General features: G+C 49.5%; 1 protein-coding gene across 1 annotated transcript; it reads right to left on the bottom strand.

The window, feature by feature from the left end:
* Positions 1-25,864, bottom strand: SP7 (Sp7 transcription factor). Its single transcript, XM_074935296.1, has 2 exons — positions 25,775-25,864; positions 1-1,278 (listed from the first exon to the last, which is right to left on the bottom strand). Exons 1-2 carry the CDS (start codon positions 25,862-25,864, stop codon positions 1-3), a joined length of 1,368 nt encoding a protein of 455 aa, XP_074791397.1.
* Positions 25,865-26,675: the final 811 nt, after the last annotated feature.

Raw genomic sequence — 26,675 nt, forward strand, 5'->3', positions numbered from 1 at the left:
TTAGATCTCCAGCAAGCTGCTTTGCTCAGGGCTGGTGGTGTCTTTGTCGTCGTTGGCCAACCCGTCCTGCAAGGCTGCGCCTGGAGAGCCACCGCCAGTGGCTGTCTCCTCCCTTTCGGCTTCGCCCTCAGCAGGCTTGGCTGCCCCCAGCTCGGTGTGGGTCTTCTGGTGCTTGCTGAGGTGGTCGCTGCGGGTGAACCTCTTGTTGCAGAGCAGACAGGTGAACTTCTTCTCCCGGGTGTGGGTGCGGACATGACGTTCCAGCTCATCTGAGCGGGTGAAGCGCTTGCCACAGAAGAGCCAGTTGCAGACAAAGGGGCGCTCGCCTGTGTGCCACCGCAGGTGGGCCTTGAGGTGGGAGGCCTTGCCGTAGACCTTCCCGCAGCCCGGGATGTGGCAGCTGTGGATGGGCTTCTTCCGCAGGCTGGCGGCTGAAGCCCCGAGCCGCTCCAGCTCCTGGCAATTGGGGCAGTCGCACGTCGAGCGGCCGGTGCTGCTGCTGAAGGTGCCGCCACGCGGGGCCTTCAGTCCGATCCCGCCTTCCATCAGGGAGTTGTTGGCCACAGGCTTGGGCTTGTACATCTCCTGGGACAGCATGTGTTGGCTGGAAGGGAGTAGGTGAGAGGAGGAGGTGATGCCCACGGCCGGGTACGGGGCAGGGTTCAAGGTGGTGAAGTCGGAGCTGTAGCTTGGCAGCTGGGGGCTCAGGGATGTCTGGGCCGGCACAGGCTGAAGGGAGCCCTGGAGGCCGTCCGACTGGGGCTGGGCACTCAGCCAGTTGGTATTGGAGTGCACGTCCCACCAGGAGGCTGTGGCATTGCTGGAGCTGCTGGAGATCCCAGGATGGATCCCAGCTTTGTACCAGGAGCCGTAAGGGTGTGCCATATCCAAGGAGGTGTAGACGCTGGGAAGGCACTCGGCCGAGGGGTGGCCCTTGGACACCAGGAGGGATGAGGGGTCCTGAGAGCCGGAGGAAGCTGGAAAGGAGTGGGAGAAGGGGCTGTAGTCATTGCCATAGGTGGTGGAGGCTTGCGGGCTGGCCGAGGAGGACATCAGCCCGTTCCCACTGGGGAAGGCGGCCGTGTAGGAATCTCCCATGGCCTCGGAGCTGCGGAGCTTGGGGCTGGACTGCTCGGCTCCCAGCTGGTACAGTTTCTTCCCCAAAAGGTTCCCCGCTTTCCCAGGCGTGGCCGAATCCCGGATTGGACTGGAGCCTCCAAATTTATTGCAGGTGGCTGTTAGCATAGCCAGGGGGCTGGAGCCATAGCGAGCGTCCTCCTGCAAGGAGGGAGAAAGGAGGGCAAGGCGTCAGCAAAGGGAGACAGGATTGGCATGGGCTCAGTGAGGCCTTCAGCAGCTAGGTTTGTACCAGGCCAGGCTGATTCAGGGGGCCAGGACATGGGGCAACACAAATGCAACACAGATTCAGAGATTCATAGATATTAAGGTCAGAAGAGACCATTATGATCATCTAGTCCGACCTCCTGCACTACGCAGGCCACAGAATCTCACCCACCCACTCCTGCGAAAAACCTCTCACCTATGTCTGAGCTATTGAAGTCCTCAAATCATGGTTTAAAGACTTCAAGGAGCAGAGAATCCTCCAGAAAGTGACCTGTGCCCCATGCTACAGAGGAAGGCGAAAAACCTCCAGGGCCTCTTCCAATCTGCCCTGGAGGAAAATTCCTTCCTGACCCCAAATATGGTGATCAGCTGAACCCTGAGCATGTGGGCAAGACTTACCAGCTGGATACCCAGAAAAGAATTCTCTGTAGTAATTCAGATCCCACCCCATCTAACATCCCATCACAGGCCATTGAGCCTATTTACTATGAATAGTTAAAGATCAATTAATTGCCAAAATCATGTTATCCCATCATACCATCTCCTCCATAAACTTATCGAGTTTAATCTTAAAGATAGGGCTTTTGCCCCCACTGCTTCCCTTGGAAGGCTATTCCAAAAGTTCACTCCTCTGATGGTTAGAAACCTTCGTCTGATTTCAAGTCTAAACTTCCCAATGACCAGTTTATATCCATTTGTTCTTGTGTCCACATTGGTACTGAGCTTAAATAATTCCTCTCCCTCTCCGGTATTTATCTCTCTGCTATATTTATAGAGAGCAATCATATCTCCCCTCAACCTTCTTTTAGTTAGGCTAAACAAGCCAAGCTCCTTGAGTCTCCTTTCATAAGGCAGGTTTTCCATTCCTTGGATCATCCTAGTAGCCCTTCTCTGTACCTGTTCCAGTTTGAATTCATCCTTCTTAAACATGGGAGACCAGAACTGCACACAGATGCAGCACAATAGGGATAAGCTCCCACTGGGAACAATGGAGACTCTCCCCACCTCATTGAGAACAATGGAGAATCACCCCACATCCCTAAGATCTGCATTTAGCTGAGCCACTGCGGTGCCACATGGGAGTTGTAGTTCGGTGCCTCCTGCTCCCATTCTCTGTTATGGACTGTGCTCCACAGAGACACTACATCTCCCATGATGCCTTGAAGTAATAGGATTCCTATGATGCACCAAGGCCAGCCAGAGGGGAGATTGTGGTGCATCATGGGAGATGTAGTTCAGCCAGCAAGCCATGCCCAAGAAGGAGAATGAGGGCATGAGGCACCCAGAAGGCACCGCAGTGATTCGGGCAGATGCAGATTAATGTCAAACTGACCTTAAACTAAATATTTCTTTTGATTTTTCCAGCAGATTTAAAAAAAAAAAATTGGCTAAGTCAACATTTTCCCACACAAAATTTCCATTTTGCAGAAACCACATTTTCCGTCAAAGATACATTTCAATGGAAAATTCCCAACCAGCTTCGTTGTTTCATAGTAATTGGAACACCCCCCCACCCACCAAGTGGTGCCTTGTGGAAGTTGTAAATTCAGGTGTCTGACACCCCCATTCTGCCCCCTATGGACTGGGCTCCTCAGCTGAACTAACTTCCCATGATGCACAGCAGTCATGGGAACTAACTTCCTATGATGCATCATAGCAGCCCACAAAGATGATTGGGGTTTTCAATGAGAATTGAGTTAGGCACAACTCAATTTCAATGGGATTTGGGCAGTTACAGTGTTGCCAACTCTCTTGATTTTAATAACAAATCATAAGATATTTGATGTTTATCCTAACGCCCCAGCTCCTGGAGTCATGTGATTAGGTAGGAATCTCAAATACATCTAAGTCCCTTACCCTCCTCTGAAAATCCCTACCTTAGAAAATATATAGTGTGACTCATAGATGCATACATTTTACGGCCAACATGCATCATTAGATCACCTCTAACCTCCTCTATGTCACAGGCCAGAGAATTTCACCCAGTCCCCTCCGTATTGAGCACAATAACTTGCATTTGACTAAAGCACAATCCAACAGAGACAGAGAAAAAATGAAGAGGTAGAAGCCAAGGAGAGTCTGTGATGCAGAGAGACACCAGGAGACTGCTCCAAGCAGCAGGAGATGCAGAGTAAAACATTCTCACACCAACAGTATAAAGAGAATGTGGGACAGGAGGGAAATGCTAACCGAGAAGAGAGACTGAGAACTAGAGGTGGGCAGGCTTTCCCATATCACGAGAGTTTCTGAGATTTCCAAATGTTTTCCCATTCTGAATCAGGATGAAAAGTTGAAATCTCAAAAATTTTGGCAAACCAACAACCTGAAAAAATGTCAGATTGATTTTGACCTTTTATTAACCCTTTACTTTTTTTTTTTAAGTATAAATGCACCAAAATTTTGCAATGAAAAGTTGTTTCGAACTGAAAAACAAAACTTTTCATTTCAAAAATGTCGATGCTTCTATTTTCAATTTATTTTTGATTCGGAAGATTTGTCGTAATCAATCCTTTCCCAGGAGCAGATTTCGTTTTTGACAAATCAGCATTTTCTGGTGAAAAATCATTCCCAATCAGCTCTAGTGAAAACAGAACACGTGAGATGTGGACAGGGCTTGGATTGGGCGGGTACTTGGCCATACAGCATACTCGTAGCTATCCCAAATTGCCTTCCTGCTCTCAAGAATCTCACATTTTCGGCGCAGTTACCATGTGTAACTGACACAGCCCCATCTGCTTGAATCTGCAGAGAGCCTGAAACAACAGCTGGGTGAGGTGTGAACTCTCTGAATAATAATTCTGAGAGGTGTGGGCCAAGCCTATCATGCAGGTGGAACTTGGAAAACTCCCACCAATGTTTCTCTTATTCTCATGTAGCCACTGGTTGTGGGGTCAGATATTCAAGGGCTCACCGGAGGTGTCAATCTGAGAGGTGTGACTCCACAATCAGGACCAGATTTCACATAGAGTTTAGCCCTCAATTAGCACCCGAGAGGCTGAGACCTTTGGTGCCTAAATGGGACATGAGATGTCTTGGAAATCTGGTCTAGAGAGTGTGGCAGGATGGCTAGGGGTTAATTGGGAACTGGAGCCTAACTGAATGGGGCGGGTCTGCTTGTCAGTTTCTTCAGATCTGGGTCTCACCGAGTAGCTTGACTAATTGGCATCGCCACGCCTTGCATCCAGCCCCTGTTCTTGCTCTGGGTGGTGCAGTTCCTCTGATCTTAAAAAATTGCTTCTCGCAGAGATGGGCTTGGCCAAAGGAACTGATCTGAGCAGCAGCACGAGTGGCTGTGGTTCTGCCCCCAGTCTGGAACTCAGCCCCTCTGCTGTTCCAGCCCTGGATTACCCTCCCTGGGCACAGCTGTGCTGATGTCCCTCGATCCCCATGGTCCGCTATGGGGCCTTCTGCGGACATGCTCCTTGGTCCTGGCTTTCTTCTCCCACTGCTCTTCCAAACCTGCGACCACCCTAGACACACAGCTCTGCTGGTACACCTCACTCCTTAGTCCAGTCCTGATCCTGAGATAGCTCAGAAGTTAGTTAACAAACCAGAGCTGTAGTTTCACTCCAGTGTCCTTACCCAGCGAATCTCCCAGCACGAGCATAATCTCATGCCTCTGTTCAAGCCACATTTCAGCCATTAGCAAGTTCTACGACTTGACGTTATCCTTGTAAATGAATAACATTCTAGCCAATAGAAAAGGAGGACTTGTGGCACCTTAGAGACTAACCAATTTATTTGAGCATAAGCTTTCGTGAGCTACAGCTCACTTCATCGGATGCATAAAGTGGAAAATACAGTGAGGAGATTTATATACACACAGACCATGAAAAAATGGGTATTTATCATACACATTGTAAGGAGAGTGATCACTTAAGATGAGCTATTACTGGCAGGAGAGTGGGGGGGGAGAGAAAACCTTTTGAAGTGATAATCAAGGTGGGCCATTTCTAGCACATTTCCAGGAGTTAACAAGAACGTCTGAGGAACAGTGGGGGGGGGAGGGCGGGGGGGGAATAAACAAGGGGAAATAGTTTTACTTTGTATAATGACTCAACCACTCCCAGTCTCTATTCAAGCCTAAGTTAATTGTATCCAATTTGCAAATTAATTCCAATTCAGCAGTCTCTCGTTGGAGTCTGTTTTTGAAGTTTTTTTGTTGAAGAATAGTCACTTTTAGGTCAGAAATCGAGTGACCAGAGAGATTGAAGTGTTCTCCGACTGGTTTATGAATGTTATAATCCTTGACATTCTAGCCAATGTAGGTAGAAAGAAAAGGAGTACTTGTGGCACCTTAGAGACTAACCAATTTATTTGAGCATGAGCTTTCGTGAGCTACAGCTCACTTCATCGGATGAAGTGAGCTGTAGCTCACGAAAGCTCATGCTCAGATAAATTGGTTAGTCTCTAAGGTGCCACAAGTACTCCTTTTCTTTTTGTGAATACAGACTAACACGGCTGTTACTCTGAAACCAATGTAGGTAGAGTTTCTATCCTGTCTTTTTTGACTCCCAAAAGATTCTAAATCACTTTACTGCTGCCTAACTACTGTGTATACCTATGGCTGACTTTACCCCCCCCCCATTAAAATGCAGCCACCTCTGGGGTGGGATGTGCCAGATGTTTACCTATGGGAAGAAACACTTGCAATGATTTGCGGCAGGAAGTGAAAAATACCGTGTCCATTTGAAACTGCAGGGGGAAGTTAGGGCAAAGCCACTATCACAACAGCTGTTGCTATGTAAATGATAAATTAAATAGGATTATTGTTAATATTGACCTGAGGATCTGACCCCAAAATTGGAATCTGGGCAGGACATTAGAGTAACACCTCAAACTTACAGAAAGCTATGTGCTCTGACCACGCAAAGAGTTAATTTTAAGCCATCAATAGTGTTATTCCCATGCCGTGAGTTCGAAAAGTTCTTAAATCTTGTCAGAATCAGTCTTCATGGCTACCTGCAGTCAGGATCGCTCTCGGATGTCTCCTGTGAAATCTGAATCAGAAGGGATGTGTGGTTTGGTTTACATATTACTCATGGAAGGATCACAAATACTCATGAGTGCACCGTGCACCATTTTGGAATGTTGGCTACTGTGTGCAATTTCACACCCCTGCAACGTGTGTGACTTTTTGGGGGGGAAAGGGCTATTTTAACATTTATAAAACCATGTTTCTTATAGCTTGCCTTGGAAGCTCTTTGGGAGAGGGACTTTTTGTCCAGCGTTTGTACAGCACCGAACACAAGGGGGTCCCGGTCCGTGGCTGGGGTTCCCAGGTGCTATGATATAACACATGATAAATAATAAGAGGTGGCCATGCGTTTTGCTTTGGGGATGGGGCTGTGACAGAAGATGGGCTCTTTCTTTTTTTTTTTTACTGGAGAATTAATGCACCTGAGCAAAATTTGCCATGGAAACGGTCCCCATTCTGGAGTTCAGAATGAAATGTAAAAAGACTTGATATTCAAGAAGCATTGCATTTTTGTTCCAGATATTTCGCAAACCACTGCTTATAGCACTGCGGCCAGAGGTGAAATCCAAATCTACTGCAAGTGCAAGGAAAATTACCTATCCCATGACATATGGTAACATACAATCCCACCTGCCACCCCTCATGGTCTGGGAGGATTCATTGCCAGTTGCATGTATGACTCCAATATCGTGGCCTGGTCTGGAACTTGGTGCTTTTGGGTTTCTGTGCCCTGTCCCTTCAATGTTTCTACTAGAGCCGGCTGGAAAATGGAGGGTGTCGTGGAAAATTTCAACATTGTGGGTGAAAAATAAAAACTCAAAAGTTTTCATCCAAAACCCAAAAAATTCTATTCAGAAATGTTGCTGTGGTGCCTCATGGGAGTTGTAGTTCGATGCCTTCTACCGTCTGGGCTGGGCTCCGTGGCTGGACTACATCTCCCATGAGACACCATGCTCTCCCTCTTGCTGAGCTTCCGCGATGCATCATGGGTGCTGCATAGCTATGGTGTAACATGGGAGATGTAGTCTTGCTGGTGATGGCATGAGGCACCCAAACTACAACTCCCATACGGCACCATTACATTGCTTCCAAATATAAATTTTGGGGGTTGGGGTTTTTTTTTTTCAATGAACAGTTGAAAATCTCTGCAGAAAGCAGACACTTTTAGTGAAAATGTTTGTTTAATCAAAAACCCACTTTTCTATCTTAAAACAGTTTCAATGGGACATTTTTGACCAGCCCTAATTTCTGCCTTTCTTTTCATTAACAGAACCTAAAGAGAAAAAGATAAAATAATCTGAGGAGAGAATTCTAACTCTTTGTTCAGCCATTTTGTTCTTAGCATTGCTGCAGCCTGTCATAGAGGAGCTAGACACACAGTGCTCTCTCCAAGTGACTTTACTCTTTAACTTTTCTTGTTGCATTCCCCCCCCCTTACTCTAAAGATACATCACTTTACCCTTAAAGCATCGGGTTGCCCTGATGGATCTGTGCGACACCTTGATGCAGGTCTCAGCATTGCCACGCATGTCATAAAGCTGCACTGTCACAGAAAGGCAGCAACCTGCATGAAATCTGGGGAATTTCCTTCACGCTGCTATTTGCGTTAAGGTAGCACCTAGAGATTTCAGTAGAGATCAAGGCCGCATCATGCTACATGTACATACCTAGCACAATGGGGCCTTGAGCTCAATCATGGGCAAGACAGAGAAAGCTAGGATTAGTATGCCCATTTTACAGGTGGGGAACTGAGGCACACTCCCATTGTGGACATTAGGTGTCTGAATAAGGGGATAGCTCAGTGGTTTGAGCATTGGCCTGCTAAACCCAGGGTTGTGAGTTCAATCCTTGAGGGGGCCATTTAGGGATCTAGGGCAAAAATTGGGGACTGGTCCTGCTTTGAGCAGGGGGTTGGACTAGATGATCTCCTGAGGTCCCTTCCAACCCTGATATTCTATGATTCTATGAATACCTTTGAGGATCTGGGCCAGAAAGTCTAAGTGACTTGCCCAAGGTCACACACATTCTGCGCCAGTCTTGAGTAGAGCCCTGCAATCCAACCTGGATGGGACCTGACCACAAGCGTGGACGAACAACTGAACCCTCTGGGGCTTGGGTCAGCTCTCCTCCTGCGGCCACTGCCACCTTGCTGTGCTGCGTGTGCTACGGAGTGAATGTGCCGGGAGTCCCAGCTTCTCTTGCTCTGCAACACACACAGCCCAGCAAGGGGGCGGCCGGTGGGAGTGTCAGGGTCGGGTCGGGTGGGCGTGACTCCAGGCTGGGCTTAAAAATGAGGCCTCTACTCTCGAGTTCCAGCTTAGTCACAAACCACCCTTCTTCTAAGCCTGTGTGGTGTGACCCAGCCTAGCCCAGGGCTGGAGGCTTGAGCACTCAGGCCCTGACTCAGGAAAGCACTTAAGCACGTGCTTAACTCATCCAACGTTCAAAAAACTCCTGAGTCAGGCCCCAAAAGATCATCATATTTAGGCAAAAAGAAGTCTGATTGGTGTTCTTTTTATTGGCTCTCTGGGGGAGGGTCCTGCGGGAGGGTCACCTTTTTAGGCTTTGCTCTGCAACCACAAGGGCGAGCCGCCTCTGTGGCTATTAGCCAGATGGTCAGGGACGCTGCCCCACGCTCCCGGTGTCCCTAAGCCTCTCATTGCTGGGAGCTGGGACTGGACAACAGGGGGTGGATCACTCAATAATTGCCCTGTTCTGTTCATTCCCTCTGAAGCATCTGGTACCGGGACACTGGGCTAGATGGTCCATTGGTCTGACCCAGTATGGCCACTCGTATGTTCTTAGTGAGATTCTTGCACAGCCCCATGACTCCGGGAGCTAGTGCTTGACATTAAACACCAGACACTGCCAGACTCATGATAAAATGTCCCATCATGTGCTTAAGTGGTTTCCTGAACTGGGGCCCAGTGCTGATTTGGGGGAGGGACAGAGACACTGTTGGAATTGTTAAAACTCATTCAGTAAAACTCTCATCCTTCCTAACATGCAGAAGTGAGAATATAAATCCAGCTTTGCTGCATTGAATCCCTGCCGTCAGCCCCTTGGCTTTTTTCCCCCCTTGCTTGTCTCATTATTTTGCTTCTCCGAATGGCTGATCCTCTCCACGCAGAAGCTCACAGCTTCCGAAAGCCTCCTGTTTCCAATCTCGCCTCCCTCTCTCTCTCTCTCTCTCTTTTTATGGCCTTTTAATTGAATTACGTTGTGGCATTTTAAATCCTCCTCTTTCCCTTCCTTAAATGACTTCCTCTTTATTTGCTCCCTTTATGTTTTTAATCTGCTACTCTGGGAGCTTGGGGCTTTGCCAATTCCGACATGCAATGCGTAAAAAAACACAGCGCATTTCGAGCTCATCACTCAGAGGCTTTGACCCACATGCTCAGCATCTATCTATATTGTCATCGGAATTTGGAGTGTAAAAACTGGCATTTCCTTCTTTAACTTCACAGCTATCCCCACACCCGCCCCACTGCTGATTTGTATTGGGGGTGAGGAAGAGCTGAAAGAATCTGTAGATGTTTGTAATAGTTTTGCCTAGTTTTGTACACGTGCCACGGCCCTCTGCGGGAGAGAATCACAGCTGATCAGCTATGTGTCCTAAACCCTCTACTGCAAACTGGTGATGGAGATTCTCCTTGAGCTCAGGTAGTAGCACTTTCAGAGCAGAAGAGTCTGAGTTCTGGCTCTACTGTTCCCAAGAATTGTTAAATGGCCTTAGATTTGTCTGTTATTACAGGAAGATTGTCAACTCAGGAATTGTATTTTTAAGCACTTTATTTTTCATTATTTGTGGCTTTTTTAAAAAAAAAAAAAATATTATTATTTCCCTGAGCTAAGACTATTTTTATTAGGATTCTGGTGTCACCCACAATCTGCTATTTGCTTTCCAAACGTAACAAGACGCAGGCCTTGCATACTAAAAAAGCTGCACAAACTTAACAAAAAGCCAGTTTAGTGAAGGCAATGCAATGCAGACACACAGCCTCACGTAAATCAGTTTAGTTTGATTTAGGTTGAGTCAATTGATTCAAGGGGAAAACCGAATTAAGTGTGTCTATATTAGCAGTTTGCATTGATTCAGAGAGATGGCTTTAAAATCAAGACTGGATGTTTTTCTAAAATATATGCTCTAGTTCAAACAGGAATTATTTCAGGGAAGTCCTATGGCCTGTGTTATACAGGAGGGGCTGCTAGATGACCACAGTGGTCCTTCATCTATGAGTCCATGAAAAAAATCGATCTAAGTTTCATCTTTCATTTTGTTTCTAACCCACTGCAGTTAGTCAATTTCAGCTGACCAGTCAACTAGTTTTGTAATGTCCTGGACTTGTCTACACATAGTATTTGTTGTACCAGATTCATTAAACTGGTTCAGTTAAACCAGTGCAAAGTCCTGTGTGGACGATCTTATTTCAGATTAAGAGCATCTTATTTTGGTTTCACTTAAACCTGTTCTTAACTGACTTATGAGTCTGGTTTAAACTGAAACAAGGTTGTGCAGGAGGTCAGACTAGATGATCATAATGGTCCCTTCTGACCTAAATATCTATGGATCTATGAAATAAACGTGGCCAAACAGTTTTTGGCTCTGATTTCCTTCAATCACTGTCAAATCACACCTTAAATTAAACTGGAGCAATGCTGCACACAGACACTCCCCTAGAGCTAGGGTGACCATCCGTTCCGTTTTTAAAGGGACAGTCCCGTTTTTTGGGATTTTTTCTTATATAGGTGCCTATTACCCCCCACCCCCATCCCGTTTTTTCACAGTTGCTATCTGGTCACCCTACCTAGAGTTGTCTCAGGGCTTGGAAACCACCGGAGCCTGCCCCTCAGAGGATCCATCCTAAGGTGTGCTGGGACAGGACATTGGGTGCTTAGAGTGGATTGCCCATGTAGTGTAGACAGGCTGGATAAATCTCTTGGCAATGCCCCTCATTGTGGTCTCAGGGCTTTGATTCGAGGGGCAGACCAGGGCATGAGTCTCCAGCATGCTTCCATTCCACACCAACCCACTGCTGCAGTATTTGAGTGGTGACCCGCTGCCAGGACAACGGGGATTTGCTGTTGGCCGGTGTGACATAGATTCCAGGAGAACATTTTTGACTGGGCATTAGAGGAACTCGCCCCTTCCCAGCAGCACCTAACACCAAGCCAAATCCGGCCTGAGAGTGTCTCTTTCAGCAGCCTGGGAGGGTCCTGCTGGCTTTGCAATGCAAACACAGCCTGGCAGCGCCAGGCACCATGGAGCAATGCAGTCTGGCCCGGGGATGAGTCTGGCTGTCGACACCACGTTGTGCTGCCCTTCGGGTGAGGCGAGAGGACAGGGAGCTGTCTGAGATCCCCCCTCCCCTCCTCAGTTCTGGCTGGCAACAGGCATGGCCAGATGGAAACATCCAGACCAGAGCCTCAGCTATTCACACAAAACACCCAGGGACTCAGATGCGGCTGGGCTGCTCGGTGGGAAGTGCCAGACCCCAGTGTGGCTGCCGCCTCAGAGTCTGAAGAAACCCGGTGGTGGGGGCAGGTAGAGGGAACAGATCATGCTGGGCTGTGGCTGAGACAGACCCGCGGCTTGCATCAGCCCAGGCGAAGGGTCCCAGCCCAACTATTCCCTGCCATGCCCCGGCCATTGTCAGGGACAAAGTGAAACCAGGAGACCAGCGAGGTATCGACAGCCAGTTGGTACCAGCAGCTAAGGGAGCTGCTAGCCGGGAGACAGATCTCTAGGGCTACCAGGGGAGAGAATCCTCAACCAGAGCTGCTGAGCGTTTATGGAAAACTGGCTCCAGGCACAAGTATGAGCCGGGTGTGAATTGTGACCAAATCAGAATGATTATCATTGTTATTTGTATTTCAGTAGCATAGAGGCTCCAGCCCAGATCAGAGCCCCATGGTGCTGGGCACTGCACAGACACACAGGGAGAGACAGTCCCTGCCCCTGCTGAGATCAGGGCCTCATGGTGCTGGGTGCTTCACAGGCACACACAGAGAGACAATTCCTGCCCCAGCTCACATTCTAAACAGACAAAGGTGTGTGTGTGTGGGGGGGGGGGGAAACTGAGGCACAGAGCGGGGCAGTGACTTGCCCAAGTTTAATGGCAGAACCAGGAATAGAATCCAGCTAGGCGAGTGCGCCTTGCCACTAGACCACACTGCCTCCTGGAAACCCACTAGCTTTTGCCCTTAGACACTTCCCCATTAGAACAGCTGCTGTAGATGTGCTGACCAACCTAAGCCCTGGGCCACGGGAGAAAATCCTGCAGGCTGTAATCACCAGACGTTTTAGACCCAGCACAGGCCATGGCAGTGTCCCCAGTGTCCATAGGTGCTGGAACTAGGGGTGCAGGGGGTGCTACAGGGTTTCCATTATACACAGGGTTTGCAGTTTGGTTCAATGGCTCTCAGCCCCCCCACTATAAAAATTGTTCCAGCGCCCCTGCCAGCATCCTGCCTGGAGAGACGAGCCTGGGATTTCAGCATCGACAGGCCTGGCCCTGCCAATCATGGGACTCAGCTGTGCCAGTGGGTTTTGCAACATTGACCCCTGTTCATTAGGAGTAAAGTTGAGACCCTCCAAATTCATTCCACACAGGGGCTCTCTTCCCAGTGCCTAGGAATCTAGGCCAGGTTTAAACTGGTGACCTAGCCATCAAATACACCCTAAACCCACCCCCCTGTGCCTTCCGGCTACCCTGGCCCGCCATCTAACTTAGCCTATAACTAAGGGCAGGCCTCTACTACAGGAATACTGCTAGACTAAACAAAGCACTCCTAGTGTGGACACAGTTTATCCCAGCAAAGCTGCAATCTGACTGGGAGAACTCAACCCCCCGGGGCCGTGAACCGAAACAAGCTATAGCAGCACGAGCACAGCTCTGCCACAGTAACTGCCCCTGCCCTTGGGGGTTCGGCCAGCGCCGCGGTATCGGCCGGGGTCACACAATTTCACCCCATGACTGAGGCCGTTATGCCGGCAGAAGTCTGGCATGTAGATATGGCCCTTGAGATGCAGGCTCCAGCTCTCCGCTGAGGGGTTTATATCACATCCAGCACCCTATCCCAGCACTAACGGGCTATTAAGAGATAACTGCTAAAGCAGGAAGGGGCCTTTCGTCGTTAAGTCATTACAGTCCCTAGCACCCTTTGAGCCGGTCCCAGGGGGCTGCGTAAATATCACTGGCTTATGGGGCTCTTCCATGCAGCTTGATGGCATTTCTCTGCTTGTCTATCTGCAGTGCAATAGTTTCTGATCGCCACAGGCTGCCCATTTCACAAATTTCCGGGAATATTCCAGGTGTCCATGGTCAGAATCCTACTGAGTTGGGGGAAATTTGGAGAAAACAAAAGGGGCAAAGGGGGGCCCATGGTATCAGGTGGGCAAAGCCATCAGCATCAGCTGCGTCTAATTTTCTATAGATCAAGGAACAGGCTGATGTCAGAAATTAACCCCTTCCAGCATGACAGCAACACCCCTCCTTTTAGTGCTGTCCATTTCCAAGAAAGAAAGAAAGAAAGAAAGAACTGGGGGAGCACTGGCATGGAGGAGAATGATGGACCTTAGCATGGGAGGGAAGGGGGGCTCACACACAGAGCCCCTGGCCTGTGGGAAGGGGAGTTTCAGGGAGTTCCTGGCTGACTCACAAGGGGCTTGTGGGGGAATGGAGAAGCCCCCTGGGGGTATGCAATGAATTCGGCCATGAAGCTTTTGACCCCTACCCCCCATTATCCTTGTTTCACAGATAGGGAAACTGAGGCAGAGAGCTGGACATGACTGGGTTACACAGCCATTCAACAGCAATGTTAGGAACAGAACCCAGGTATCCTGGCTCATAAGCTTGTGCTTGCCCCCTGCCCCACGCACACAGCCAGCAAGCATTCAATATTTCCTCAAGTCTGACTCACACTTGTTTGCCCCCTCCCCATCCCAACACTTGTGAGTGATAAGCCCTTTGCTCCCCAGGCGTTTCCGCTTTGATTCGCAGCCAGTCAGTCTGTTTGCCTGGCTGGAGTTGTCGGAAAGAGAACCCGCCACTGGAGGGCCACAAATGGATGTAGCCACAGGAGGAATAACGGGAGAATATTACAAAGGGGAACCTTTAGGCTGAAAAATTGGAAAGAGTCCAGTGGAGGGCAACAAAAATGATTAGGGGGCTGGAGCACATACTTACGAGGAGAGGCTGAGGGAACTGGGCTCATTTAGTCTGCAGAAGAGAAGAGTGAGGGGGGATTTGATAGCTGCTTTCAACTACCTGAAGGGGGGTTCCAAAGAGGATGGATTTGACTGTTCTCAGTGGTAGCGGATGACAGAACAAGGAGTAATGGTCTCAGGTTGCTGTGGGAGAGGTTTAGGTTGGATATTAGGAAAAACTTTTTCACTAGGAGGGTGGTGAAGCACTGGAATGCGTTACCCAGGGAGGTGGTGGAATCTCCTTCCTTAGAGGTTTTTAAGGCCTGGCTGGACAAAGCCCTGGCTGGGATGATTTAGTTGGGGATTGGTCCTGCTTTGAGCAAGGGGTTGGACTAGATGACCTCCTGAGGTCCCTTCCAACCCTGATAGTCTATGATTCTATGAATATCAGGAAATTCTTTCTGATGATTGAGTCTGTTCGGTCGGGGAATCTTTTCTCAATGGAGGTAGTGGAAGCACCATCATTTGGGTCTAGAGATGGGCGAACAATGGATTTTTTGGTTTGCGGCAATTTCGAAAAATGGGGGGGGGGGGGGAGGAAATTAGTTTCATTGACCCAAAAATGAAATTTTTCAAACTTTTTAGCAAACTGGAAAATTGCAAAGAATTTCATTTCGGGTCGAACGAAGCCTTGCCTCGGACCCCAAACGCGATGTTTCATTTGGGTTTTGAGCTCCCCCTGCCCTTTTTAAATTCAAAAAGATCATATTCAACCTAATATCGAACCAAAGAGGCAGATGTTTCCTTTCAAAAGCGTAGAAACAAAATGTTCTGACTTTTTCTGAATTGTTTTTAGAGTTGGTTTTACTGAGCGAAACAATTTGCAGAAATCGACATAAAATCACAAATTGTTTCAGTCGAACCGAATCTGTGGGGAATTTCGGCTGGAAAATGTTGCAGCTGAAAAATTTTGCCCAGCTGTAATCGGGACATTTCAAGAGAAGGCGCCAGACGGCAGAGCTTTTTAACCCAGCGGGGAAAAGCGAACAAGATCCAGTGGCTGGAAATGGAAGCTCAGCGTAATCAGATGAGAAATAAGGTGCAATTTTGTGACAGGAAAGGCAATTAACTATTGGAACAATTTACCAAGGGATGGATTCCGCATCAAAACTGCATTCTAGCTCCACTGCAAGACATGGGCTTCATGCAGGAATCACTAGGTGTCAGTTTCTCTGGGCTGTGTTATGCGAGAGGTTTAACTAGTTGATCAGAATGGTCCCTTCTAGCCAGGGCCAGCCTTATGGGTGGGCAACCGCCCAGGGTGCTGTGGTCAAGAGGCATGAAGCGTGGCAGGCCTGGGGTGTGAGGCCATGGAAGGGAGCTTGGGAAAATGCAGGGGGGGAGGGGGTCGGGGAGGCAGCGAGGCCCAGGGGCAATGCAAGCGGTGGGAAGGCCAGGGAAGCAGCAGGGGCCTGGGGGGAGGGGTGGGGAGCCCAGAGAGGCAGTGGGGACTAGGGGGGCGATTGGGGGGGGAAATCCCAAGGAGGCAGTGGGGGCAAGGGGTGATGGGGGGATGGATGGGTAGGCAGCAGGGGCTGGGGGCAATGGGTGGGGGGTTGAGGGAGGCAGAGGGGGCCAGGAGCGATGGGGGTGGGGGACGTGGAGAGCCCGGGGAGCCAGCGGGGGCCAGGAGTGATTGGAGGGCAAGCCCGGGAAGGCAGTGGGGGCCAGGGGCTCCAAAATACAAGTTCGCCCAGGGCACCATTTTTCCTAAGGCCGGCCCTGCTTCTAGCCTTAAAATCTATGAAAACCAGGCTGGACAAAGGCATTTGAAGGGAACCAGCCTGTCATGATTTCCAGAGCAAGATGAACTAGGTTAAGCCATTACAAACCCTTAGCAGGCTTGCATCTGCCCCGCAAGCTCTGGGTAAGTACCATTGGCCCCAAGGTTCTGAGGCCTTTTACATGTGACTCGGTGGCATGTCTCTGTCTGTCTGTGTATTGCAGTCACTTTCGCACGCTGCAGCTGATCAATTCCATGGCAATGTTCTAGGCAGTGGTGGGCAGAACCCTATTGATTTGGGTGAAACTCAGAACAAAACAAAAGCAGGAAAGGGGGGGCAGGTGAAGCCCTTGCCATCTGGTTGGCAGACCCAACAGTTCAACCACCTGTCTGTGCCTGTATGTTAGATTAGCCCTCGCTGGTGGCCAGACCACACCAAGGGGTTTATGGGTAGGGCTGCATTTTTGTCATGGAGGTCACAGTGATCATGGAAATCGTGAGTTTGAATAAAGTCTCTGAAATTGTGGAAAAACCACATTTGATGTAGGGTTGCCAACCCTCCAGGACTGTCTTGAAATCTCCAGGAATTAATCTTTAAAGATTACATCATGCGATGAAACCTCTAGGAATACGTCCCATCAAAACGGGCAACCCTTGTTTGATTAGACCCCCAAACTGAGTGACATTGCAACCCCACGTGCTAGGTCGCAACACCACTCAGGTTTGGCCCCTCTCTAGACAGAGGGGTGGGCGGGTTAAACCTGAGTGGTGCAGGAACTCTGTGTGCCAGGTTGCAAAGCCTGGAGCAGGACAACAAGCCCAGCCTCACAGGACAGGAGTCACTGGTGCGGGGCAAATGCAGGGTGGGCTTCCTCTCCACCTCCACCACACACACCCTGGGCCTGACCTTTCAGTGCCAACTTCATTATTCTGTGACCGTTTGGTGACGTATCGTTTTTTTACTGCCCCCTCTGCCGTGAAATGTATTTAAAATGTCCGTGCCAAAACCAGAGAGTCAGCTACTGTCACCAAGTTCAGAGAGCTGCTGCTTTAGCTAAAGCAGACCCCGTGCATACTCTTCACTAGAGACTGCTCCAGGTTCAGTCCCACGCAGGGTAGCTGTTACGTTTGTGCAAGTAGCCAAGCACAGGGCTAGAGGATGAGGGAAAAGGGGGGATTTTTACCTTTGTCGGGAGGGGAAAGTATTAAAAAAGAAAATCTAAAAATATTTCATGGCCCATTAGAACTTCCCCAAGCCAGTGAGAAGTTTCCTGACGCACCAAACCTTTATTTATCTATTTCTTTCTTTATTGATTCTTCTTTGGGTTTTTTTTTTTTAAACACAGGTTTTATAAAACTCTCCCCAAATCAGCCACTCTGCTCTTGTAGCTAAATAGCTCCAGGCTGATTTTTGTTGGTTCCGAATTCTTTATCTTCTTATTTTACACAAGAAACTGGCAGAGCGCCTGCCTGCCTTTGGATGAATCCTTGCATAGTTCGTCTTATTTGTGAAACAGTTTCTATGGGCACCTAAGAGGCCCTTAGATTCATAGACTTTGAGGCCAGAAGGGACTGTCCTGATCACCTACTCTGACCTCCTGCACGTTGCAGGCCACAGAACCTCACCTCCCCCCACTACTGTAACAGACCCAGAACCTCCGGCAGAGTTCCTGACGTCCTCAAATCATGATTTAAAGACTTCAAGATCTGACCTCTCAAGATCTAGCACATTTTACACATCTTTAGGGCCAATAATAAGGATCCAATCTGGGTCCCATGAAACTAGAGCGGGCCTGATTCTAGCATTACCAGCTTGGAGTGTTCAAAAATCTTGAGTCAAGCTTTGAAAAATGCCAGAGATTGGCTTAAAAAACTCATGAGCTTTTACAATTAAATAATACATTTGGGGTTTTTTTTTTAATGTGCATTCTGGCTTCTGGTAAAACGCTTAAATTACATCAGTAATAGGGACATATTATTGAGAATTAGCTTTGGGCAGACTGAAGTCACCATGTCATCGCCAGCTGGCGCTTTTTGGTCAGATTGCCTGCCTTGGAGTTAAAGACCTCGCACATCATGCCCTGAAGATCAGACGTGAGATCAGGAAGGGACATTGCCCAGCTCTGGACTGGTGGCTAACCTGTGATTAACCTGGTGCACTGGATCAGTAATAACCCTTTGGAGCTTTTAGATGCGCAGAATAAAGCCATACAACATGGACACGCACACCCAGCACTGTGGCCCTCGCTCTCTACCTGTGTTGTTGTTCTGGGTTCTGAGCATTGCGGGTTACACTCGGGTCCATCGCGTTTCAAGCTTTTCCTCACAATTATGAGAGTTAGAAACTTATTTCCTTGTCTAAAACAACGAGACCAGATATTCTGACCTAACCCCGTGACTCCCAGTTCTGGGACCTCCTGAAAAACCACAGCTCACGAGACTCATGGTAAAATCACGACATTGGGATTCTCATTTACACTAAGGTCTCTTTAAACAGCCACGCTAGTGTAAATGAGACTCGGTCTACCGGAGCTTTGCCATTGGCTTAAATAGGAGCGGGATGGGGGTCTAAGAAATAATGCACAGCAAGAAATGTGTTAGGGCCTGAACGTAATCCTATTTACACTCATTTTAAATGGTTGTAATTCCATCAACCTCAGTGGAATTAGTTCTGATTTACACCAGTGGAGGAGAACAAGGACTTTAGATTCTCCCTGTACGGCCCCCTCACCCCCCCGCACCCCAGGCTGGGCGTGTGAGACAGAAGGAATGAACTGGTTTTGGGTCGTGGAGTTTTTTTGTGGCACAACCTAGGGCTTATAAAGGGGTGGGTTGGGGGAGAAGGGAGAATGTCCAAAATAATTAAATGGGGCAGGGAGGTGTCTGCTTTTGAAAAATGAAGTTGGCTTTTATGGGGGAGCATGTTTTAAAGAATGGAACTGGGGCGTTTGGGGGAGTGTTCTTTAAATGTGATTTTTGGGGCACTGTCTGAAAGTTGGGTTTTGGAGGGTGGTTTGAACTCATGAATTTGTGAGGCTGTGTGCTTTCAAAGCCCCCTGTTGTGGGGGTGTCCATATGTTTCTCTTAAGAATTCAAACCAGGTTCTTTGTTGAGGGGGGTTATGTGTTTTATTCCCAGAATGAAATGGAGGGGCGGAGGGGGAATTAATTGGTTTGGAGGGAGATGGTTTGGGAATGAAATTGGGTTTCGATGGAAAGAAGGCTCTGGCAGGGGGTTGGGACTCTGGGGTTTTATTCCAGCTCTGGGAGAGAGTCATGGTTAGAGCAGGGGGCCTGAACTCCTGGGTTCCGTCTCTACCTCTGGGGTGCAGCGTGGGCTGTAATGGAAATGCTGACATGAGAATGACTGTGGTGGCACCAGCGTAGGGCTCTGCTACTCACGTCTCTGCCCGCCGAGTCGGCCAGCTCGGCCATCACAGACAGACGGTTCCCCTTCCAGTTTTGGGAGAGAGAAACTATTCAGCCCAAATTTCTGCCCCTGGCCACCCCCCGTGTGCAAATCCTTAGTAGCTCCCTGGCCTTTTCCTGGAGTCACAGCTGGAATAGATCTCTGCGGGTGGAGCTAAGGCCCTGGCCCTGGGGAGAAGGTGTTGCACCGATATAGCAAAAGCAGGACAAACTCCCCAATGCGGATACACTGCAGCAGCGCAAGCATGTCAATTGCAGTAACGCCAGCCCGATTTTACACCCCGGGGACCTCCCCAGCCCACCCTCCTACAGCTTGAGCTAAAGCTCCAGCCTGCATCACTAGGAGCTGTAACAGATCCATGTCCTCTGGGGCTCGGGGAGGCCAGGTAGGCAGATCAGTGCGTTCCACATCTGGGGCTTGGGTCCGTGTAACGCCACCGCTATCCTTCTACAGGTGCAACTCTCCTTAGTCCAGACAAGCTCTATGATGGAAACCTGATCTCTCAGCCCTGTGCCACCGGATTGCACCCCTCAATGCCCGCCTGGGAATTGAATAAAGCCGGCCGGCCCGGCAAGAACAAGACAAGTGAAATCCAGCGAGGGGGATACGCGAACCCTAGGGGGCGGACAAACGTGATCCAAGGACCCACCACTAGAAAACCACTATTCCTGCTTGCTGGTAGCACAGGAGGTGTGGGGGGACAGAGGGCAGGTTTGATGTCCTTCCCTTCCCGAAAAAAACAGTCCTTAACGGGTTCTCCCTCCGGCCACTCCTTCCGCCCTTCACAGCCTCCAGTCCTTTGGTGAAGGCAGGAAATCTGGGGTCAGGACTCCTGGATTCTATTCCTGGCTCTGGGAATTAGGGCAGGAGATGGGGAGCCAGAATGCCTGGATTCTCCTTCATTATTGCCTTGCTAAGGGGCTATTCGGCACCCCTGAACTGACGGCTGCACCCGGGATGGTGCAGATAGAATGAATTAATTCCCCTGAGCCCTGATTCCATTCTGGACTCCGCCACTGACTCCGCCCATCCTCCAGCAGGTCACCAATGTGACAAGGGGACCGACTGACATGACCCAACCTCCAGGAGAGGGGCCAACGCAACTTTCGGGGCTCTGCATGAGGGACCCAGGACCTCCTGGGAAAGGCCTTTGAAATCACCGAACCAAAGAGATGCTCAGGGGAGCCCCAGTGCATGGTGGGACTTTGTTCGGGAGGCTGGTCTTCGTGCCGAGGCGCGTTGGGCCATTCTCGGTGTGCTCCAAGGGGAAGCCTGCTGGAGTCTGTGGGGAGGATGGAGCATTTGCCACGGGTGGGGAAGACTCAGAGGCAGAGGAATGGGGGCTGCGTTTATATGCTCAGTGTCTCTGCTTTTCTTTAGTCTCTGCTCTGAGTTCTGAGCTGAACCACAGGGGGGAACTCACCAGACCTTGGGCTGGATTCTTCTCAGCATTGGGCACCTCCTGAGCCTCTGTTGGTGCCTGATACGGACGGAGGGAATTTCATCCGACAATAGACTATGTCTCTGATCCACTAGCTGGACCAGGCCTCTGCCTAGTCAAGGAAGGAGCCAGGGTTCTGGCCTGATGCTAACAGCGATCACCAGTAATTCAGTCCCCTTCTTTTTGCCTTCTCTTTGGCCTCGTCTGTGCCAGCAAAATGCCCCAATTTAATGGCAGATGAAGTGGGCTTTAGCCCACGAAAGCTTATGCTCAAATAAATTTGTTAGTCTCTAAGGTGCCACAAGTACTCCTTGTTCTTTTTACAGGTTGAAAAATGCACACTGCAAAACACTACTGGGGACACACTTGGGTCTTGCCGAACACAGAAATCACACCGGTTTAACAAACCATGGAGTTAAACCCTTGTGTGGACACCTTCCGATCAGTTTCAGATTGGTTTAGCCTGCATCCGTAATAATAATAGTAATACCCCATCTTAAATAGTGCTTTTCATCAGTAGGTCTCCAAGCAAGTCTGTATTATCGTCATTCTACAGATGGGGAAACTGAGGCACGGAGCGGTCACCCAGCAGGCCAAGCTGTGACTAGACCTCAAATCTCCTGAGTCACTGTGCAGTGTATGCGCTATGGCACAATTCACCTTTCCTAGACCTTGAGCTCAAAATAAGTGGGAGACTTGCTACCTCTGAGGATACCAAGAATTTAAGTATGACACCATGGAAAGAAACTTACAGACCTTGCACTGGCTGCTTGGGAGCAAAATTAGAGCTACTTAATGGGTGACCTCTACATTATGGCCTCATATGCCTCAGTTTCCCCACCTGACTGGGGATAATGGTGCTACCTTGGCCTCATATGGGACAGGGTGAGGGATCATTCATATTTGCAATACTATTATTGTTCTTACACACAAAGGTTGAGATTTTTCAAGCTGTCTAGGGGATTCATTTCTATGGGAGCTACATGTCTGAGAGGAACAGGCACTGGACGGGGACTCAGAACATCTGGGTTCTATTGCCAGCTCTGGTGGGTGATCCTGTGTGCCTCAGTTTCCCCTCCCACCCTTTGTCTATTTAGACTATGAGATCTTTGGCATGATAAGTCCTGATCTCAGCTTGGGCCTCTGGCAGGTTAATAACATATACAGCCAAGACTCGTGATATTTGGCATTTTAGTTAAAGCACCAGCTCCTGGAGTCATGTGATGTTAGGATAATCCCCCTAGACTTCTTTGAAAATCTGCTCCTTTGGGGATTCCCTGTTTCCTTAGAGCAAGAGGGGAATGTGGGTGTTGAGAAATTCATGAGGAAGATAAGAGAGGAGGATCATTTTCGACATGACAAAGGAAGGAGGGGGTGTGTGCGGGATGCCTCAGACCTGTGTTTTGCCCTCTAATCCTCCAGGAACCCTAAAAATTCCACAGGACAAAAATAATCAGCGTGAAGCAAGTGGGGAAGGAGGAGGGATGTGGCTGATAACGGGTAAAACTCATATCAGCAGAAACAACAATGTTCTATAGGATCACGAGTGAATCCCACAGCGGATGTGGCAAGGGACTAATAGAGATGCAAGATGGAAAAGAGCCTGGTTGCGGGGGAGGTCAGACAGCAAAGGTGCTTAGTTGGGAAATCCAGCCCTGACTGTGGGTGCTGAGCACTCGGAAATCGGTCCAAATTGAGTCAATCTGCCCCTGCCATAACCTGATGCAGCATTGCAACAGTTGTGCCCAAAGAAGCTTGGCCCGAAGGGTCTTTAAAACGAGGGAGAAGGAATTTCTTTAATTGGTCCGACTTGCTCAGAATTAATCCCTGCGCCCTAAAACGGGAGCAGATTTGCCCCCCATCTGGAATCTCAGATGGTTCAAGCTGTTCATCAGCATCCAATGAGCAGCTGGCCCAGGTGGGACCTGCCGCAAGCGGTGATGCCATGTCTCGGCTCCTGGCACGCACACGCTCCGCTCCCTCCCAGCGCGGCGCGCCTCGGCGAGGCTGGCAGCAAGGCTATGCACCCCCGCAGTGCCTCTGAATTTTACAGGCCTTGTTTAAACTCCCCGCCGGGGGCTGCGGGGAGATGTGAAAGGGTTATGAACTCTGTTTTACAGGTGGGTAAATGGAGGCAGGGGGAGAGGAAGGCATCTGCCCAAGGTCACCCAGCAGATCAAGGGCAGAACCTAGCCCCGTACACCAAGCAGTAGACAATATTCCCTCCCTAAAGTCTCACTCCCCTGGCTTGACCACACTCGAAGAATAGAACGCAGTTGTCCCAGTCCAACCATCCAATTCCCTCCCAGTGCTGGGAGAGAACTCAGGGGAACCAGGCTGCTGCTCTAGCCACTCAACTCCCTCCCCAAATAGAACCCAGGAGTCCTGGCTCCTTCTGCCCAACGGGACACCCACTGCACAGCTGCAATCCCAAGCCCACCTGTGCCAGGATCTAGGAGCGAGCCTTTCTCATGCACCCCCTTCCACCTGCCACCCCTGGCTCCCCATGCATGGACGGCAGCCAAGTCGGCCTAGGTGACCAGCACATGCCATTGTAAGGGAAGGCAGCTCTTGTTTTTTTCCAGCTGTAACTTTCCTCAGCCCAGGGCTGTTTTGACAGGGGCGGGATGGAACTGACACTGGGGGGTGGAATTGACTGGGCCAAATTAGAAGCAGCCCCTTTGGTCAACCATTTCCTCCCCCTCTTACCCCAGTGAGTCCATCCTGATTGAATCCCTCCTCTCCATAGGAAATATATACCGATCGAATCAAACCTTTGCGAGACAGAGCAGGGGGCAGCCGGGTTAACCAGCCCCAGGCGGACAGACACGGGACTGGCCACAGACAGAACAGACGGTGTCAGCAAAACATCCTGAAGACTCAGGAGTGTGGCAACCCCCTTTGAACCAGCTCCGGGCCCAGCAATGGGATGAGCTTAGAGACCAAGGGCCAGATTTCTTGGGCGTGAGGCACCTAATACCTTTCAAAACTGTCCCCAAGCGCCCTCGACTTGCAGCGAAGCCGAGAGAGCTAAGGGCGAGCGGCACCGCAGGGATGGGGCCCAGAGGAAGACTGGGCAGCTTGTATCTCCTTGGAAACAGTGGCCATCTGGGCAGACATTTGTATCTAGGCCACTAGCTGGGATGACCCCCTCGCCACCCCCAGCTAGCCTCTTGGGAGAGACCATAGCTAGGTTTGCAATATTCCCATCCGTGCACCATGGGCTCGACCTTGGGAAGCTGTGAGCACCCTCTCAGACGGTGCCGTGCATCCGCATTGCCAGGTCCCCAGGGGGAGCAGATCGGCGTCGCTCCGCATAGAGACATCGACGCCAATGGAATGATGCCAACTGGGGGTCTGGCCCCATTGACTCCAAGGGAGCGACAGACGATATACACCCGTTGGGGAGAATTTGCTCCACTGCCCTCAACAGATCGACTCTGATTTACACCAGCCCAGGTGCCTGCCTCGGGGCCTCAAAGGACTGCTTGAATCCTACGCTTAGCTAAGCCAACTGCCTGAAGTGCCAACTGCCTGATGCCAGTAGCCGGGTTCCAGGAAGCTGAAAGCACCATTGCTTTAACAAGATCCATTCCCCCTACCTTCTTCTTTTTTCCTGAGACGGAGAAGCGGAGAATGGAAGGGGGGTTAGCTGGGAGCTGGGGAGTGTTAATGTAGAACATGACCTTATTAACACACCTATCGCCAGCCTCGAATCTCTCGCCACTGCTGAAATTTCAACTTCAAACGACATCTTGGGTTGTGGGTTTTTGGAAACGTTCAAGCTCTGGGCCGCTTTTATTTTCCGTCTCTGATCGTTATTTCCTTTTCTTTTAATTAAAACCCCTCGTTATCTTCTTCCCCCTTATTCAAAAAATTAAAAGCCAACTTCTAAACCTACCCGATTCCCCTCTTTAAGAAAAAAAAAAAGACACTTTTTCGCTGTACGATCACGTAGGATCATTAAAAAGGATTTTTCTTTTTTCTAAAAAAAAAATCTTAAAAACAACCCTTTAAATAGCAACTCCAGCCGGTGAAATTTCTGTAGCCAATAAAATCTGAAAATAGCCCTGAACTGGGAGTTTGTCCTCAACCGAAACCTAAATATTTGTGACTATAGCGGCTGGGCAGTTGGGTTTCTGAATCTTTCCCAACCTTTGCTCTGAAGGCGATTGCTGCTTATGAAGGGTGGGGAGGCTAGAAAAAGTTTAACTTGATTCCCCTCTTTAACTTGATTCCCCTCTTCCACGTTTTGCCTTTCATCTAAACAAGGAAAACACCCCCTCAGGTTTAAAAACCATACCCTGTTAAATGGGGCACAGCCCTGGGTTGGTTTTGCAAAAGTCTACACACACAAACTCACACAAACTAAACACAGATGACACTGAAATCCAGGGCACCCACAATCAGTACCCAGGCGCTCCCACTCCAGAGTTTAGAGGAAACATCCTTGATCTCTATCGCTTCTCCTTCCTCTTGGTATATTTCACCCCCTCTTAAGATAGGCTGCCCAGCACCCCCTGCACCCAGTCCTTATAGCTTCACCATGGATTTGATTTTAGGACAACCCCCACCCCACCCCAAAATAAAAAGAAAATGCAAAGAAAGAAAGAAGGGGAGAGAGAGAGAGAAAAAAAAAGAGCTTCTTACTTTTTTCAGCTCCTTGGGGTTTAGTTTCCACCTGGCTTGAGAAAACCCAATTGCTGCTAAGTCAGGACTCTCTAAGGCCCCTGAATGCATGCAGTGGGGAGATTACCTCGAGCGCTGGAGATGCCATCTCTCTGTGTGTCCCAGCCTGGGGCGATTGCAGCAGATTTTGAGGAGAGACAGGGAGAGGGAACTAGTTGATCCGTAGTTAGAAGGGACTGGGGGGGAGCTCCTTCCCTTTGCACTAGGATCCACCCTCTAATTACAGCCTAGGAGCCTTTGAGCACCCGCTAGTATCCAATAAAGGAGGAGGGAAGGGGGTGGAGTGGGGGGAAGAAGTCAACATTTTCGGATTGATCCTTGTTTCCTCAGAGGTTAGAAAAGAAAGAAATGGGGGTGGGGAGGATGGAGGGAAAGAAAAGAGGAGAGAAGAATGGAAAAGAGGAAAGGAAGGAGAGGGAGGGGAAAGGAGGAGGGACAGAAAAGGGAAAAAAAGAATGGAAAAGAACAAATGAAGGGGGAAGGACGAGGGAAAGAAAAGAAAGAAAGAGAGGCGGGGGAAAGGATGGGGAAAGAACAGAAAAAAGAATGGAAAAGGAGGAAAGAAGTAGTGGGGAGCTGGGAATAGGGAGCCGGATGACATTCCGCGCCCTGACCCCTTGGGAGGCTGGGGCTGGGACTCTCTGCCAGGACACAAGGCAATGCCGGGGGCCTTGGGGGAGGCTGCGCCTGAGGGATGGATGAAGGCTGACCCTGCAGTCCTCACACACTCTCCGTTCCCACTCAGGCCGAGGGGGTGAGGGTGGGGTAGTCTGTAAACGGATGGAAGGATCAGGCCCAAATGGTTCAACACTGATCCTGACCCTGTTTAGGTCCCTAGGAGTTTTGCCATCGACGTCAAAAA

Source organism: Natator depressus, chromosome 20, assembly GCF_965152275.1.
Source record: "Natator depressus isolate rNatDep1 chromosome 20, rNatDep2.hap1, whole genome shotgun sequence".
NCBI lineage: Eukaryota > Metazoa > Chordata > Testudines > Cheloniidae > Natator > Natator depressus.